The sequence below is a fragment of the Callorhinus ursinus genome, unplaced genomic scaffold (assembly GCF_003265705.2).
Source record: "Callorhinus ursinus isolate GAN/ISIS: 27379988/994484 unplaced genomic scaffold, GSC_fseal_2.0 scaffold72, whole genome shotgun sequence".
In the NCBI taxonomy this organism is placed as follows: Eukaryota; Metazoa; Chordata; class Mammalia; order Carnivora; family Otariidae; genus Callorhinus; species Callorhinus ursinus.
Window position 1 is genome coordinate 1,266,074 of NW_027397134.1, and position 15,312 is coordinate 1,281,385.

Here is a 15,312-nt window from a genome sequence, read left to right on the forward strand (position 1 = left end):
ATTACCCACACTTTTAACAAATCTGGATGCATTTTATGGTTTCCCAATGTATGCGTTTCGGTTATTTTAGTAGAATAAGAGGGGGAAAAAGTTCTTCCTCCTTTGGAGTAACAACAAGGGAGGAGATGACACAGATGAAGTGGATTCTAAGACAGGGTGGGGGTGGGTTCAGGGCCACAGCAGATGGGGATTCTGAGCCACAGTAGAGGTGGGTTCTGGCGCAGGGACAAGGTGGATTCTGGGGACTTGGTAGAAGTGAATTGTTAGGTCAGCGACCAGGTGGGTTCTGGGAAAGGTGTGAGAGGTGGATTCTGGGACAAGGATGAGGTGTATTCTGGGACATGGTGGAGGTGAGTTCTTAGGTCAGGGACCAGCTGGGTTCTGGGAAAGGTGTGAGAGGTGGATTCTGAGACATGATTAAAGTGGATTCTGGGACAGGAGCAAAGTAGATGCTGGGACAGCAACAAGTAGATTCTGGGGCAGAACAGATGGATCGTGGGCCAGCCATCCTATTCCTGAGTTCTCAGAACCCGCCTATGCATGGAGCCCCAGAGCCCTTAACATGTCCCGTGGCCACTGTTGGCTTATCTGTCTCCCACAGGCCTTAGCTCGAACATCACTTCCTCAGAGAGGCCTGCGTGGGGGGCCCCCACCCCATCACATGCCCTCTTGCTCCGAGCGTTCACCCTGCCCCGTACTTTCTCTTCTATTACTTTGCGTGCCAGGTGATGGTGCCTTTACTCCTGTGATTACTCGGGCACCCTGGACTCCCGGCCAGACTGTGGCTCCACGCGGGGAGGGGCCGCGTGTGCACCGCTCCCCAAGGAGCACAGGGGCCAGGCACAGACAGGCTGCTCAACAGTCGCTCCTACTAAACCAAGGAGTTTTCCATGACACTAGGGATCCTGTTTGATTTACAGTTTCATTCCAAGTGCCTGAGCGGCCTTCTAAGTGCGCGGTGAATCAATAAATAAAAGGAAGAAGGGTGTCGGGGCGAGAGGAAGTGAAGGAGGAAAGAAGAGGGAAGGAAAGTGAAAGAGAATGGAAGGAAGCGTAGGAAGGAGAGCCGGAGCAGGGACAGAGACCGGGGGCGGGGGAGCAGAGGGGCACAGAAGGAGGAACGCAGAGCGAATGAATGAACACCCGCCCGCCCGCGCGCTCCGTCCCCGGACCCGCCGGGCAGTGCGTCCCGGGGGCTCCGGACACCGCAGCTCCCGCAAGGCCACCGGAGCCGCCCCGCACGCGGCCCGCCCACTACGCTCCTGGGGTCCGAGCCCCGCCCCGCCCCCGCGCCGGCCCCGCCCCGCCCTCCGCCCGCGCCCCCTCCCCGCGCCGGCCCCGCCGCGCGCGGCATTGTGGGAGTTGTGGTCCGCGCGGCCTCGCGGAGCGCAGCGCGGCGTCGGCACCGGTGGGGGCACCGGCTCGGCTCCCGCTCGGGCTCCCGCGGCGTGGGCCGGGCGGTGGCCCCGCGGCGCGGGCAGGGGGCGTCTGCGCGTCCGCGCCCTCGGGCGGCGGCGTCGGCCCGGCCCCAGCGTCCGCCCCCGCCGCCCGCGCGCCCGGGCGCAGGTAAGCGGCGTCTCCAGGGGGCTGCGGGGGGTGGCGGGGGGGGACGGCGCGGCCGAGCGGCTACCCCCCCCCCCGGGAGAGGGGAAGGAGGCGGGGGCCGGACGGCTGCAGGCCCAAGCTCCCCACGCCTGGTGGCGGCGCGGCCGCTGGAGGATGCTCGGGGACGCCGGCTCCAGCCCGCGCCCCGCATCTCGGCCGGGCCAAGGGGCCCCGCCGCCCGGTGCTCGCTACGTGCAGAGCGCCGCCGCCGGGGCTGTGTTGGCGGCGGGCTGTGATCACCACTTAGCACCCTCCTCGTAGCCCCTTCCCCATCGCGGCGCCCCCACCCTCTTCGTGACCCTCCTCCCCGCTCCTTTTCCTTGCCTGCTCTCCCCCTCCCCCCAGCCCTGAGCGTCACCCACTTCCCATATTTCCCGAGGTGACCCTCCTCCCCCGTCCCATGAGCTATCACCATAAGCCACCTTCCCTAATCTTTAGCTGATTGCCCACTTTTCCTGTCAATGTTCACCTTTCCGTGGTCCCATCCCCCTCCTCCCCTGACCTCCTGGTGGTCACCATCTGTGTTAACCCGTCCGCTGCCCCACCACTTTCGGCATCTCCGGAGTGGGTGGATGCTGAAAAAGCTGGCCCAGAAAGTCAGGAGGGGTGGTCTCCAGTTTCCCATGGGGGGCGGGCTGGTCCTAGGGCAGTTCACTGGGTCCTGGGTGGAGAGGGTGACCTGCATCACACACCTTGTCCTGCTCTGCCCTGTTCCTAGGGAGGACTTCTAGGGCGGCCTGGCCACGCCCTGAGAGTGACCAGAAGCTCTTTAGCACTGGTCAGCCTCTTGGATTGTAAGGTGAATGGCATTAGCCAGGTTAGAGCTGAGTGTGTCCCCCAGATATTCATCGTATCCAAAGTTATATTTCACTGGACTTGCTCACCAATTGGCCACGCATATGGACCCTATTCCCCAGAGCTGACTGACCTTTAGGATCTGAGTTATTAAAGGGCAGAACTGCAGTGACAGGTCCCTGTCCCTAAGGAGGACAGACATGAAATAGATGCAAATGATCAGATGTGTGAAGGAAACTGGAAGTTACTGCGGTCCCTGAGCCAGGAACTGGGGAGGGGGAGAGGATCCATCCCCTTACCACTGGAGCGTTGGTGGTTGTCCCTGGGTGCTGTGAGGGTCAAATGTTGGAACCAGTACTTAATAAGCTGCCAGTCACCCTCCAACAAATGTATGGGTTTTTATAGTGTCACATTTCAGCCTTGAGCTCTTAAATCCACCTCTGGGCTCAGGGGCCTGCCCAGTGTATTTTGGCTAAAAGGAAGCGGCAGGTAAGAAAAGCCCTAACTTTGGCTGTCAGTGCCCTTTATGGGAACAGGATCCAAAGCTGGGTTCAGGGCATCAGGATCTTTTGCTACCTTTTGTTTATAGCTCAGCCTAGAGAGTGCTCACAGCTGGCGTTGCCTAGAACTAGAATGAGGCTTCCCCCAGGAGGGGGGTGAGCAGGTAGAGATCCCCTCATCATCCGCCCTGTCTTCCAGGTTTTCATTGTGCTTGAGTGAAGTGTTTAGCAGAGCTGATGGGGACTGACACTTAACAGGTGTTTGTTAAGTTATCACCATCTCACTTCTCATGGAAGAGAAACCTCTTCTCCTGAGAGACTGAGTTTAAAAGTTCCAATTAGAGGTTGAGCTCAGGGAGTAGGGGGAAAGGAATCCTTTTAGTAAAAGCGCTTGTTTATCACGCAGATGACAGTTTCACACTGATTTCAGGAATCCCGGGGTTCTGGTTGGGAGACAGGCTTGCAAACAAAACACTGGAAAATCATCCCGAATTTTCTTTGCATTTTCTTTGCTTTCCCCTTTCGAGGGAATATGTGCCAATTATGGTATGGCTAGGAGAGAACCAGGAGCACAGAGGGGTCTGTTTCCATCCAGTGGGGCCCAGATCTGTGAAGAAATTGAGAATGTGTGAGAAAAAAAAAATTGAGCTGCTAGCCTCCCCACTTTTGTATTTTTCCTAGAAACATAAAAACGGCCATAAATATTTAGCATGTGTGTTTTTGACTTGCTAAACATTATAGTCAAATGATTCTTAATTTGACCTAAGCTGGGAAGATGCAAGTAGGCAGTTAATGAGCACCTAAGGTTTCTCTTTCATTTTTAGCCTTGCAAGTCTGGGGACAAATAAAAGTCAGTTTAGATGCGTGGCAATGAGAGTGTCCAGAATTTGCCTTTAGGGTCCCTAGTCCTGAGATACCTGTCCCCAGTGCCCCGCCTTTGCTTTGCTGGCTGATCAACATGGGGTGCCACACATCTAAGCACATGTTAAATGTTCGCTGTGACATCCTAAGTGGTTTGCATCTGTCATCATGCCACATCCCGGGAGATGAGTATGACCACATCTTGGAGATGAAGGAACTGAGACGGAGGGGAAGTGTCCTGCCCACGGTCCAGCCCTCCTCCAGTTTGGGTTCTTGGCCTCTCTGCCACCTCCCAAGAATTTTCTGGCCAAATGTAGTCCCCAGAGAAAGGAGAGGGGACAGCTTTCCCGGTTTTTCAGTTGCCTTCTGTTCCCAAGAGAGAAGGTAGCACACAAAACGGTTTTTCTGAATTATTCGGCCCCTTGAGCTGAGGGAGTGTGTTAGGCTTGTGGGAGATTGTAGATCTGGCTGTTCTCAGAAAAACCAGGCTGGACAAAGGGTCTCAGCTGGGAAACACGGCTAGGGTTTTGTAGACACGGGCAACATGGCTACTGGGCTCTGATCATACTTTTAGGTTATTAGGGTAACCAGGGTGCCAGACACTGGCCCAAACCATTGGCAGGAGACTTGGCACAGCGTTCCTGTCTGTTCTGGAGACAAGACACCTGAGTGGGCTTCTGTTTCTATTTTCCCCCATCACTTCTTCTCCTAACCTGTGGGTGACACCAGTGAGTAGTCTCCCGAGAGGATAGACGGAAAATGCCCTGTGTCTGCCATGGGGGCAACCCCCAAGAGCCCACCTCCCCTTCCAGCTTGAGTTAAACCCAGCCTGTGTCAGCAGGGCAAGAGAGATTAAGTAAGAATGATGAAGCGAAGTGAAAGAGAAAGTAAAATGGGGAACGTTCAGTTTTATGGTTCCTTTGCCATTTTTTAGGAATCATTTATTTATTTTAAGTCATCTGTATGCCCAACCTGGGGCTCGAGCTCTTGACCCCGAGATTGAGAGTCGCTCACCCCACTGACTAAGCCAGCCACATGCCCCTTCTCTGCCATTTTTAAGATGCTTTTGAATCCATAGCTCTCTGTAAAGGTACAGAGACTTAAGGAGAACAAGTAGTTATGAAATGCCTACTGATGATAGTCATCACCCCTGCAGTCAGCTGGGGTGTGTGTCCCTGCCCTGGCCGCCTGAACTCGGGTGAGGTATAGGACCTCTCAGGGTCTCGGTTTCCGCACCTGTAAAATGGGGCTGATCGCACTCCTTAAGGGTGACACAGAATAGGTGGGGCTTGTGTAATTGTCAGTACTGAATGCAAATTACTCACCACTGGCCTTTTGGGAAACTGGGGTGGGGGGTGTGTGGTAAAATGGGGAGAGAACACCCAAGATTGAGAAGTGTGTCCCCTACCCACGAGGACCTTCCAGAAGGATCTGGGATTTTACATTTCAGTTGAGGATCTTTCCAGGTATAAAAATTTATGCTGGTTTACCTTTCTTTTCTCATCTCAGGTTTGAAAATTATTTCACGGTGACCGACCCCACTTGCTAGTGTGACAGAAAGCAGCTCCTTCTGCCCAACCTACAGTGACTTTTTTTGCCAGGAGCGGGGTGGTGAGCCCAGATGTGGGTCAATGCCACCCTTGGCGGGATCCGAAGAACAGTGGCAGTCATGCCTCTTCTGGCCCCAGCCACCCCTTCCCCCCTACGCTAAGCTGCATGGTGTGGGTGCCCTTGGGATCCCCAAGGACTGACTGTCTGACCTTGCTTCACCCCCCGCCCAACGCCAACTCCCCCAAGATGTCGCTCGAGTGGCTGGTGGCCTGGAGCTGGTCGCTGGACGGCCTGCGGGACTGCATCGCCACGGGCATCCAGTCGGTGCGGGACTGCGACACTACCGCTGTGGTCACCGTGGCCTGCCTGCTGGTCCTGTTCGTGTGGTACTGTTACCACGTGGGCCGCGAGCAGCCCCGGCCCTACGCGTCTGTCAACTCCCTGATGCAGGGCGCAGACACCAACGGGCTGCAGAACGGGTACGTGTACTGCCAGTCTCCCGAATGTGTGCGCTGTGCCCACAGCGAGGGCCTCAACCAGAAGCTCTACCACAACCTGCAGGAGTACGCCAAGCGGTACTCCTGGTCCGGCATGGGCCGCATCCACAAGGGCATCCGCGAGCAGGGCCGCTACCTCAACAGCCGGCCCTCCATCCAGAAGCCCGAGGTCTTCTTCCTGCCCGACCTCCCCAGCACACCCTACTTCTCTCGGGACGCACAGAAGCACGACGTGGAGCTGCTGGAACGGAACTTCCAGACCATCCTGTGCGAGTTTGAGACCCTCTACAAAGCTTTCTCAAACTGCAGCCTCCCGCAAGGATGGAAAATGAACAGCACCCCAAGCGGGGAGTGGGTCACCTTTTACTTGGTCAATCAGGGGGTTTGCGTTCCCAGAAACTGCAGGAAGTGCCCACGGACGTACCGCTTGCTCGGAAGCCTTCGGACCTGTATTGGGAACAATGTTTTTGGGAACGCGTGCATCTCCGTGCTGAGCCCAGGGACTGTGATAACGGAGCACTATGGCCCCACCAACATCCGCATCCGGTGCCACTTAGGTATGTCGTGGGGACGGGGTTTCAGTGCGCAGCCTGCCAGACACGGCCGCCCCGGCAGCCAGAATCGTGCCCGTTCACTCGCTGCCCTGTACTTCTGTCAAAGATTGATGAATTGCGTGCAAACAGTTTTGACCGCAGGGATTGAGTCAAAAAAGGAACTTGTGAGCAGTATGATCTGACAGAAGGTCTGTCCAGGGGATCTTTCTGCGATGATGGAAATGGTCTCCATCTGCACTGTCCCAAGCACGGTAGCCTCTAGCAACGGGTGACTATTGAGTGCTTGAAATGGGGCTGGTGCCGGCAAAACATGGAATTCTTAACTTCATCTGAATTAAAGAGGCACCCGTGGCTAGTGGATACTGTATTGGGCAGTGTAGCTCGAGAGTCAGAGGCTATTACAGCGATCACAGGTTCATACCGACATCGGGCGGCTGTAAAACATGCCCCAGTCCCTTCTGAATCAAGGGTGAAGTCATGCTGGGTGTTAACGCTGAGTTTATTCAGATTCTAGGGCAGTTGGTAACGTGCGCGGCAGTGGTTTTGGGAACGGATCGGAGTCAGCTCGGCGGTGCTTGCATCCTGGCCCCACCGCCTGCTGGCCGTGTTACTTGGGGCAAGTCACTTTTCCTCCCTGGACTTCCGTGTCCCCATTTAGAAGGGAGTGGTTAAAAAGCTCACCTCCCGTGGAGTTACTTGGAGGGTCTGATGAGAGGACGTGTGTTGTGAAGCACTGACTCACACAGAGCCGGACGTGGAGTACTCACCCTTTAGTTCAGCTTCACCACAACTCAGTACACAGGGACGTTTGTTCCCCAGAATGCCTTGTTCCTGGTGAGTCATGATAATGGGTTGGCACCCCCAGTTAGCATCCCCGACTGGGGGGAGGGGGTGGGGAGGGCGTGCCCAGAGCCCGGGCAAGGTCGGCTTCAGGATGTTGGCAGCGTTGGCTGCCTTGGCTTCAGAACAGAAGAAGAAAAAGCCCAGGCAGAGGAGCCCGGGTCTAGGCTGGAGCCAGGGGCTCATGAGTGTTCTGTAGGGGAATCTCAGCGCAGCCTGGGGGGACCTGAGCCGGACGCCCCGGGCCTTGCAGCCCCGCTTCCCCTGGAGCCCTCTGCTTCCCCTGCCCCATGTAGGGATGCTGAGCAAGACAAGACGTGGATAGAGGGCTTCACTGTTTTAAAAAACAACTAGATTCGAGTAGTTGACACCTTGAGTGTTTCAAGAGCAGGACAGGGGAGAGGCGGCAGGGGAGGCGGCCTGCCTCTGTGGTCAGCCCTGGGACTCTGGGCAAGTAACGGAGTCTCTCTGTGCCTCAGTTTCCTCATCTGTAAAATGGGGAGGTAGCCCGCACCTCAGGATCGCTGACAGGGTTAAATAAAGTGGTATCTTCTGTGGTTACTTGGCATACAGTGGTGGTAACTAGTAGCTTCTGTGATGAAACCCATGCTGGACCGTCTAAGAAAGGATCCCTAAGACCTGGGCCCTCAGGAAATAGTAGGAAATGATCGGACTTCGGAAGCAAGCGCCCCCGGACTCAGCTCTGTCGGCCCCATCTGCCGAGTGATCTTGGCTGGGACCCCAAAACTCTGGGCCTCTAGCAGGGGGTAACAGCATGTGCCCAGGGGCTCTCTGGAGGATATGAAGTAGCACGTGAAGAGTACGGGCAGGTACAGGGCAGTCAGGCAAAGGGCACTCCGATTAATAGAGGGGGTGAGGTGGCCATCTGAGCGATCTCAGTGAGGTCGCTGTGCAGGGCCCCAGGGTCCACTCAGATCCAAGCGTGCAGGGCTGCAGGCGGGCCACCGGGGCCGCCAGGGTGGAGCGGAGGAGCCTTCCCCCCGAGCCCCAGACGTGGCTGGCTGCCAAGCCCAGGGTGGGAGCAAGCCGCCGGGGGGAGCCCGCCATGCCCAGCTTTGGGATTGAGGCTGTGGGCCATGGGGAGCGGTGCTGTGCTTTCTTCAAAGGTTTTCTTTGGATGTTTTTCAAAAGCTTCAGAGTGACCTGGAGGGAAGGGCATCTGCGGACTGAGGTAGAATTCCAGGCAGGTGTGTTGAGTAGCAAGGCGGGGGGGTAGGGGTGGTGGTGCAGAAGACCTAGGCTTTGCGTCCTGGGCACAAATGCCTGTCGCGCATTTGAGCGTAAACCATGCCCCCACCGGCCCTCGGTATGACCTGTCATTGCCTTCTCCGCCCAGCTGGTTCTTGCCACCAGAAAAACTGGGCCGTGTCATGTTCTCTTGGAAGGAGTCCTGTTGGACTGTGGCCGCTTCCCCGTGGCCGGGGCAAGTGCCCTGGTTGGGTTTGCTCAGCGTTTCCTTCTTTCCACTGTCATGCGCACGTACATGTCCACCCCGGAATGAAACAAAGGTGGGTTCGACCCCCGTGACCTTGGGTGTTGCCAGAGAGGAAGTGAGCCTGGTATGTCCCTGGCAGCCACGCCTGGGCCAGTCTACCTGGCCGGAGTGCAGGAGGCACCCGCAGTTCCTGAGCCGTGCTCTTGAATTGCCAACCTTTGTCCCCTTTTGCTGCCTTCCATCTGAGCTGTGACTCATGGAGCTGTCCCCACAGATACCTGAAACCCCAGCCCCCCAGTCCATTCATTGGTGGTCCAGGGACCACTCCGAGCCACCTCTAGAGGTGGCGTCACTTGGTCTGGACCCCACGTAGCGCCGTGGGACAGCTCTGGCCACAGGGCTGGGACGTCCCGACCGCACGGCCACAGACCTCCAGTAAGCGACCTCCGACGCTCACGAGGCAGATTGACTGGGGAGGCAGATGTCCTTCCACATGGCCAACCCTCAGGAAAGGGTAGATGAAAATGCATGAGCATATTCAGCAAATTCTTGCTCAAGAAGCACAGACTCTCCTTGCCTTTCATGTGCATGGTGTTGGGTTTCTGGGCCGCCTAGCTGCGTGGGACTGGCGGAGCCACTTGTGTCCACCTTGCCCACCCGTGTGCCAGCCTCCGGCCTCCCGAGGTGGGGGCTAGTGGCGCACGGAGCCCTTTCTGCACCCTTGGCCTGCCTCGTTGGTTGGTTGGTGGGGACAAACAGCAAGCCCTCAGCCAGAGGACATGGGGCCTATCTCCATCCCCAAGAGCCACCCGAATGCTCTCTCTGGGAGAGTATTGATCATCTCTGCCGACTAAGCTGGTGTGCGGGCAGTAGGCAGGGATGGGGGGCCGCTGGAAGGCTGGGGCATGAGGAAGGGGAAGGCAGAAGAAAGTAAGCAGGGGGCTGTCAAGCCAGCAGACCAGACCATTTTTCTGTTGTGCTGTGGTGCACGGTGATGAATCATTTAGTGGCCCAGAGAAAGGAGAGCTGCTTTCTGGAGCCCTGGGGTGGAGGGTCCCCGCAGAGAGCCACCGAGTCCTAACGGACTCATCCACCCGAACTGGTCAGCGAGGGCTCTCTCCCTGTCCCTCCGGGCCCATCGCAGCCCTAACCCCACCCCCCTCCCCAGCTCTTTGTTACCCGTAGCGGGAGATGGGAGATCGTGGTTCCAGAGTCAGAATGCTCCTTCTCGCCTGATTCAGTGAGATGTCCTATTCAGAGTGGAAACCTTAACTACAAGAATGGACAATCACTTTCGTACCACGACTACTGACATACTGTCCAGTGTCATTAGAGTCCATTCTGTGGAGCCGGCCGGATTTGGATTCAGACCTCAGGCCCCCACCAGGACTGAATAGCAGACTTCGGGCAGGTCATGTCACTTCTCTGAATCTCAGCCACTCCATCTGGAGAGGGGGTGAAGGGAGGTCTGAAAAGGGCCGATTTAGCCCAAATCTGCACTCAGGCAGTCTGTATGCTCTCGGTGGCAAGGACAGTGGTCACGTAGCCCCGAAGGTGGGTTCCCCTTTGCAGGCTCCAAGGGGTGAAGTGACTTGCCCAGAGTCCCGTGGCACCCCAAGCCCCCTGTCCTTGCCACTCTTCCGTGTGAGTGCCTCCTGCACACGTGCTTCCGGGAGCTGTCCATTTCTAGTTCAAGGGCCGCGTGAAAATGCTCTGTTCGCGAGAACTCTGTTTCATATTCGTCCTAAGGAGTCAGTTGGAGGGGGCGCAGTGCCGCCGGTCCTGTGTCATGGCTGTGCCCGTAGTTCCCGAAGACGGGCAAGACCACCATGATTCCACCCCCTCTGCCAGGGCCCCGCTTCCCCCCGTTGCATCCTTCCTGAGAGCCGTGGGGCCCACCCAACCCCCTGGGAATCTGTCCGACGGCTGTGGTGGTGCCTCCATTTACAGAGGTCCAGGCAGTGACAGGGGCCGGGTGTTCCCTCAGATCCTGGGGTGGGAGACAGGGATGTGAGAGTGGACACACAGCAGCATTTCAGCCAGGCCCGCTTTCTGCGGTTATGTGCCCAAACTTGGCACCTTACGGGCTCGCCGTTGTGAGCAGATGGCTCCTTATGAAGGTGTGGGCCTCCTTCCCCGTGGAGCTCAGGCATGGCCTTAGGGGTGACCTGCAGTGTCCCAGAGGGCGGCCAGAGGAGCTTAGACTAAGAACATGCCATCCTCAGGCCCCAACATGGATTTAAAGCTTGGAACCCAAAGAGGAGGGCACGGTTTCATCTCAACCAAAACAGCCCTGGAGACGGGACTGTAATAGTTTATTGGGCCAGGCGGGTTATGAACCTGGCCTTCCTCGATTAACACGGGCGGTCCGCAGATGGGCTTCAGGAGTCTCAGAAGTGCAGTGCAAGCCTTCACTGAGCAGCCCGTGACCCAGAACAGATTAAGCCAATGGAAAAATGCATTTTCCCCCGGAGCTCAGTATGGTCAGCCTGTATTTGCTCTGTCGAAGCACCCCCACCCCACCCCAAACGGGGCTCCGAGGGGTGAGGCAGAAGGTCGGGCCCTTCAGAAATTGAGAATTCACACCAAAACAGGCCATCCCCCACGCCACCTGCCTTCATTCTCTTTTCTTTGCTTTTCCCCGCAAAGGTCTCAAAACTCCAAGTGGCTGTGAGCTGGTGGTGGGGGGAGAGCCCCAGTGTTGGGCAGAAGGACGCTGCCTCCTCTTTGACGACTCTTTCCTGCACACTGCATTCCACGAAGGTGAGTGGCTGCCTTTTGTTTTGTTTTGTTTTTAAGTTATAGACTTTATTTTTTAGTTAGGTTTCCAGAAAAATTGAGCAGAAAGTGTATACCACCCCCCTGCCCCCGACACACACACAATTTCTTTCCCCTTTTGTTACCATCTTACTTTAGTGTGGTGCATTTGTTATAAGTGAAGAGCCAATATTGACACATTATTATTAATTCAGCTCTGTAGTCTCCGTCAGGGTTCACTCTTGGCACTGTATGTTCTGTGGGTTTTGACAAATGTATAGTGATGCGGATCCACCCTGACAAGACCATACGGAATAGCTCCACTGCCCTAAAAATCCTCTGTGCTCTGCCCACCACTTACTCACCCCTGCCTCCTCCTGCCCCTCTCCTTTCATACGTTCCGATCCATACCAGGAGACAGGATGGGTCCCTGCCCGAAAGCTAACTGTGGGGGCCAGCGCTGCGTGGGTCCTGGCTCCAGGCCGGTTCCAACCTCTCCTCTCTCGCGCCCCAGGTTCAGCGGAGGATGGACCACGGGTGGTTTTTATGGTGGATTTGTGGCATCCCAATGTGGCAGCAGCCGAACGGCAGGCCCTGGATTTCATCTTTGCTCCAGGACGATGAGAACGTTTCCGATGCTGGAGTCGGCGACAGTGGCCGCGGGTCAACCTGGGCAGACTGGGGTACAGTCCAGCCCCCACCCGTGCTGTGATTCCATGCTCCCAAAACCTGCCTCACCAGAAAGTTCTTATTTGGGATTTTGAGGTCACGTGGGGTCCCTCTTTCCTTTGGTTATTGTAAATGGGAAATTTTCAGCTTGTATCTCCTTAGATTTTTCTTTTTTTTCCTTCCAGTCATTTGCTTCTGCGATTCCTTTCTGCCTAATAGCGTGTTACTTTGCTTTGTGACTGGGGGCTCAGTGCCCTTGGTGTGACTGTCGTCTGTGCCATGTTGCATACCTGGTTTTTTCAGTGCTCTGGAATAGGGTAACCAAGCGGTTATCTGTTTGAATGTAATCACGTAAAAATTCCTTGTGGTCATCTTAAAAGAAAAACACATGAAACAAAACAAAAAACTGCAAACCAGAGAGCTAGAGACCTTGGCCTCTGTGGCTGTCACGGTCACACAGGGGACCCATCAGTCAGCCCGGGGCAGGGGGAGAGTCTGCAGTCCCCACACCCGGCTGGCTTCACAGGCAGGTGGACCCAGTCAGGGGCAGTGCGCACGGCTGGGCCTGAGCAGACTTGTCACCATCGCTCACCTCACTCCCAAACCCCATCAGGTCCCTGAAGGCGGGGAGCATCTGGCTGGCTCCTCTGTAAACACAGCTTTCCTTCCAAGCCCGAGGCTGGTGTCCTCGAGAGCCAAGTCGGGGCTCCCACGGATCAGCTGCCGAACGTGTGATCCAGTCACCTCACTGCCGACAGAAGCCCTACTGCCAAACTGGGCCAGGAAGATTCCCCATGCAGCTGCTTCCGAGTCCACGGCGATGAGCGTTCAGACCAGCAGGCTGGCTGGTCCGAGCTGTGGTGCGGTGAGACCGCGCGCTCAGCCGGTGACATTCCAGCAACGCCTTCCTCTGGCAAGACTGGAATCGTCAATCTGACCAAAAAAGTGTCTGTTTTGCTTTGGAGTTCTGTTGCCTCTGATTTTCCATTTATTTGTCTGTACATAAATGTTCAAGTGCTGGACTCCGAGACAGTGGAGGTGTCGGCCCCGTGTCTTTGTCATTGCGCAGGGGTGCACGCCGGGTGACGGCGACCTAAGCCAGGGGTGTGAGTGAGGCCTTTGGGAAGACCTACAAACCCAAAAGACCCACAGCGGCGGAGCTGGCTTTCTGGTTTCCTGGGGAGGACGTGGCCAGCTGGAGGCACAAATTCTGGAAACATTCTCCTGTGAGCTGAGGTGTGCAAGAGTAGCTTCCAGCCGTCCTAGAGATGCCTTTTCTGAATCGTATTATGGGCAGTGTCCAATTTGTAAAGCCACGGAGCTGCGTGGGATGTACAGCTGGTCACACATACAGGTCCAGAGTTCCATCGGAGCGGCCGGGAGGAGCGGCCGTCAGAAGTGACCATGACCCGAGAGGCCCTATTACTGGCCAGTGAGCAAAGAAAACCTGTCTCCATTTGAGTAAAATCTCTGCACCGATCTTTCTCCGTGAGCAGAATGCAGGACAGGGCAGCAGTTTCCAACACACCTGAAATCTTTTTACTCATTAAGTATCTTGTCAAAGAATCACCGAGGTGCATGATTTCTATACATACTGACTGCTCGCCGTTTACAAAGCCCACAGCCCACACGGGTACCCGGCTACCTGAGCTCATGTGCCGTGCTTGGGGGAACAGGAGATTAAATAAAGGACCTTGCTGAAAACCAGAGTGAACTGCACTAGTGGTCTCTTGGGGAAGAGGGGGCACCTGGCCGGAGCCGCTGGAAGTTTTGATCGTGTCGCAGAGATGGGCGGGGCCCTACAAGCGCTGGTGTATATGGTGAGTGAGGCAGAAACGCGGTTCTCAGATAACTGGTGTGGGCTAACAGGAGCAGATCTATGGAACGTTAAGGAACTCTTAAGTGGCACACGGGGCAGAGAGCGAGCACCGTGGCTGCAGGAAAGCTGGGGGGGACTCGGGACTCCGTGCCAGGAGCTGGCTCCCACACAACCTTGGGCAAGTCACGGAGCTTCTGGGAGACTCTGGGCCCCACTGCAGAGATGGTGCCTGGTACATACAGCAGCAGCGAGGGTCCCCTTTCCCCTGTAGTGGTTCTGAGCAGGTGAGGAGGCAGGGCGGGAAGGAGGAGGTGGGTCAGCCAATCTGATCAGTGGTGGAGGTGGCCAGGGGAGCTGGCGGCTCCTTCCACTGCCTCACTACAGGGGAAGAAGCAGGTGCCTCAGTAGGTACGTTTTGAAATTTTCCCTTTTAAAGAGAGGTAGGTGACATGGGTGGCCTGGAGACCCAGGAGCAGCCGGGCTGCCTGGTGTTTTCCCAGCAAGCCCGCTTCCAGCCGCAGTCCTGGCTGGGCTCCCTCAGCAAGCGGAAGGGAGGAGCACCACTTGCCCAGGGCTGAGATGGTTCTCGCTCTCCTAAAGTGTGCATTGCCAACTAGGCAATTGCTAAAATAATTTACACGCTACAGCTAAGGATGCTCAAGGTGAGAAAGGGGAGCCAGCGTGCCCGCCCCACTTCAGATGAGAAGCCTGCTTCCATTCTGACACAGCCTGCACCATCTTCAAGCCCAGACTGCACAAGGTCACGTACCAGGGCCCCCAGGCACCTGCTCACTATCCCCCTGCATTCGCCCAGATTGGGTTCTGGGTTACGCTTGTAACGTTGAATGGTCTATAGCATATAGCCAGGGAGGGGAAAGGAGACCTAATCCACCAGTTCTAGACTTTGCACAATACAGTCACCTGGGGTGTTCTGAGAAATACTGATGCCCACACCCCGCCCTCCCCCAAAGCATTGCATTTCTTTGTTCAGGGGGTGGGGCCCGGATCTCCGTATTTGTTTTAACTCATTTCCTGCCCTGATTCTAATGTGCAGCTGGGGACAAGAGTCACTGCCCACTCGAGTGACAAGGCCTTTGAAACCAGCCAGCTCCAAGTTAAAGTATGGGCTGTGTTCCCGTATGACACCCAGGCCACCTAACCTGGGTCTCTAGTGGATGGCCGCTATTTGTAACACTCTCCTCCAAAAGTACCCTGTTGAGCCTCTTGCAAGATGCAGCATCCCCAGTCTTAGTTCTTGGGTTTCTAGGATCTGACCAGCCGCAGCAGCTGGGCTGGGCTCACCATCCAGACCCAACCAATCAGAGCCTTCCAAACTCTTGGCACTCAGGGATTGGGTCAGGGCTGGGCTGGGTTCACCATCCAGAGCTGACCAATCACAGCCTTCCCA

At 56.3% G+C, this 15,312-nt stretch overlaps 1 protein-coding gene across 4 annotated transcripts; it reads left to right on the forward strand.

The window, feature by feature from the left end:
• The first annotated feature begins 333 nt into the window (after positions 1 to 333).
• On the forward strand, positions 334 to 13,794 carry ASPHD2 (aspartate beta-hydroxylase domain containing 2). Of its 4 annotated transcripts, XM_073886787.1 has the most exons (5): positions 1,413 to 1,566; positions 5,271 to 6,366; positions 11,309 to 11,422; positions 11,931 to 12,079; positions 12,699 to 13,794. In XM_073886787.1, the coding sequence occupies exons 2-4, from the start codon at positions 5,478 to 5,480 to the stop codon at positions 12,038 to 12,040; spliced, it is 1,113 nt and encodes a 370-aa protein (XP_073742888.1). In that variant the 5' UTR covers positions 1,413 to 1,566; positions 5,271 to 5,477; the 3' UTR covers positions 12,041 to 12,079; positions 12,699 to 13,794. The 4 variants fall into 4 exon arrangements, with proteins under 4 accessions (XP_073742887.1, XP_073742889.1, XP_073742888.1 ...); XM_073886786.1 differs by lacking the exon at positions 1,413 to 1,566 and adding an exon at positions 334 to 350 and having other exon boundaries at positions 11,931 to 13,794; XM_073886788.1 differs by lacking the exon at positions 11,931 to 12,079 and having other exon boundaries at positions 1,412 to 1,566.
• Positions 13,795 to 15,312: the final 1,518 nt, after the last annotated feature.